The sequence below is a fragment of the Cystoisospora suis genome (genome assembly GCF_002600585.1).
Source record: "Cystoisospora suis strain Wien I chromosome Unknown contig_3319, whole genome shotgun sequence".
NCBI classification, from domain to species: Eukaryota; Apicomplexa; class Conoidasida; order Eucoccidiorida; family Sarcocystidae; genus Cystoisospora; species Cystoisospora suis.
In genome coordinates, this window is record NW_027156114.1 from 13,881 (window position 1) to 15,116 (window position 1,236).

At 46.9% G+C, this 1,236-nt stretch overlaps 1 protein-coding gene across 1 annotated transcript; it reads right to left on the reverse strand.

Moving 5' to 3' along the window:
* Nucleotides 1-598: 598 nt before the first annotated feature.
* Nucleotides 599-1,236, reverse strand: CSUI_006536 (uncharacterized protein; the record flags this gene model as incomplete). Its single annotated transcript, XM_068066692.1, has 1 exon — nucleotides 599-1,236. A coding segment is annotated over one exon (147 nt), but the record flags the coding sequence as incomplete, so codon positions are not given.

Here is a 1,236-nt window from a genome sequence, read left to right on the forward strand (position 1 = left end):
CGGAGTGGGCACCCCTGATAACGACCGGGACCCCCCCAAGGCTTCGTTGGCTGGGTCTCATCTTTCTTCTTCTGTTCTCCATCATTTGAGACTAAACGGACTTTCTGTTGGAGAGACAGATAGCCCGACATGAGAAACGACCCATCCTATTTCGATTTCCTCTCCTTTTGCAAACGCGACTGTGACTCGTGATCAATGGAAAGACAGTTCAGTCAGATCCATGAAGCGTGGAGACAATGAGAAAAAACAAGAAGATTCGGTGAATAGGACTAAACGGGTTTCTCTACCAACTGACAATACTGAATTCATAAGGAGTAATGTACAGACACCTCTTTCATCCCCACCTCAAACTTCCCCGTCTTCCTCCGAGGAGCAAGAAGAGGAAGAAGAAGAAGATCATGATGCTGATCTTCTTGTTGAAGGTGATGAAGTCGAAGACGATGATAAAAAGACAACTAGCGACGAATCGATAAAAAGACTTTTGTACAAGCTGACGAAGACGAGTGCTCCGACCGCATCGGGTCTGCTTCCAGGGATCCTCCTAGGCTGCTATGCTCTCTTCCTCTTACTCGGGCGGCGAAGCAAGTCTGAAATGGAAGCCGAAAAAAAAGAATTTCTAGAAGAATTTCCATTCGTACCAGAGAGATACGCAGATGTCGTGCTTCATCCGGCCACACCTTTTGCTATAGGTGGTGCGTCAGCTGCTCTTCTAGCGAACTATGCCTATACTCGGCACAAAGCGAAGACCTATGAGAGATTGATGAAGCGTTCTCTCGTAGATAAGGACGTTTCATCGGACGAAAGACTTAAAGCGCTCGACGAACTCCTCCTTTTTATTCGCGATCATCATGGGCAACCACCGATCAATGGGACCGGGGGATTAGTTGCAGCTGCGCTACCTTTCATAGCACAGCAAGTTGGACTTGTAACGATGTTTCATCGAATTCTAGGTGTGCCAAGAGAAAAACAAGGCCGATTAAGCGTAGGCACGAAATTCACGTCGGCCGCACTCGCTTTGTTTGCTGCGTATCGTCTAGGTGAAAGTCTATGGAGAAGAAGGAAATATCACCAAAAGATCAAGGAACTCTCAGCAAAAAAGCCGTTGACCGTCTATACAGAGAAGATGATGAGGCTGCTCATGATGAAGAAGAAAAAGATGAAGACGACGGCATTCACTGACGTAGGACAGCAAGTGAAGGAGAACACTACAGAGACAGGAAGAGAAGAACAACGAGA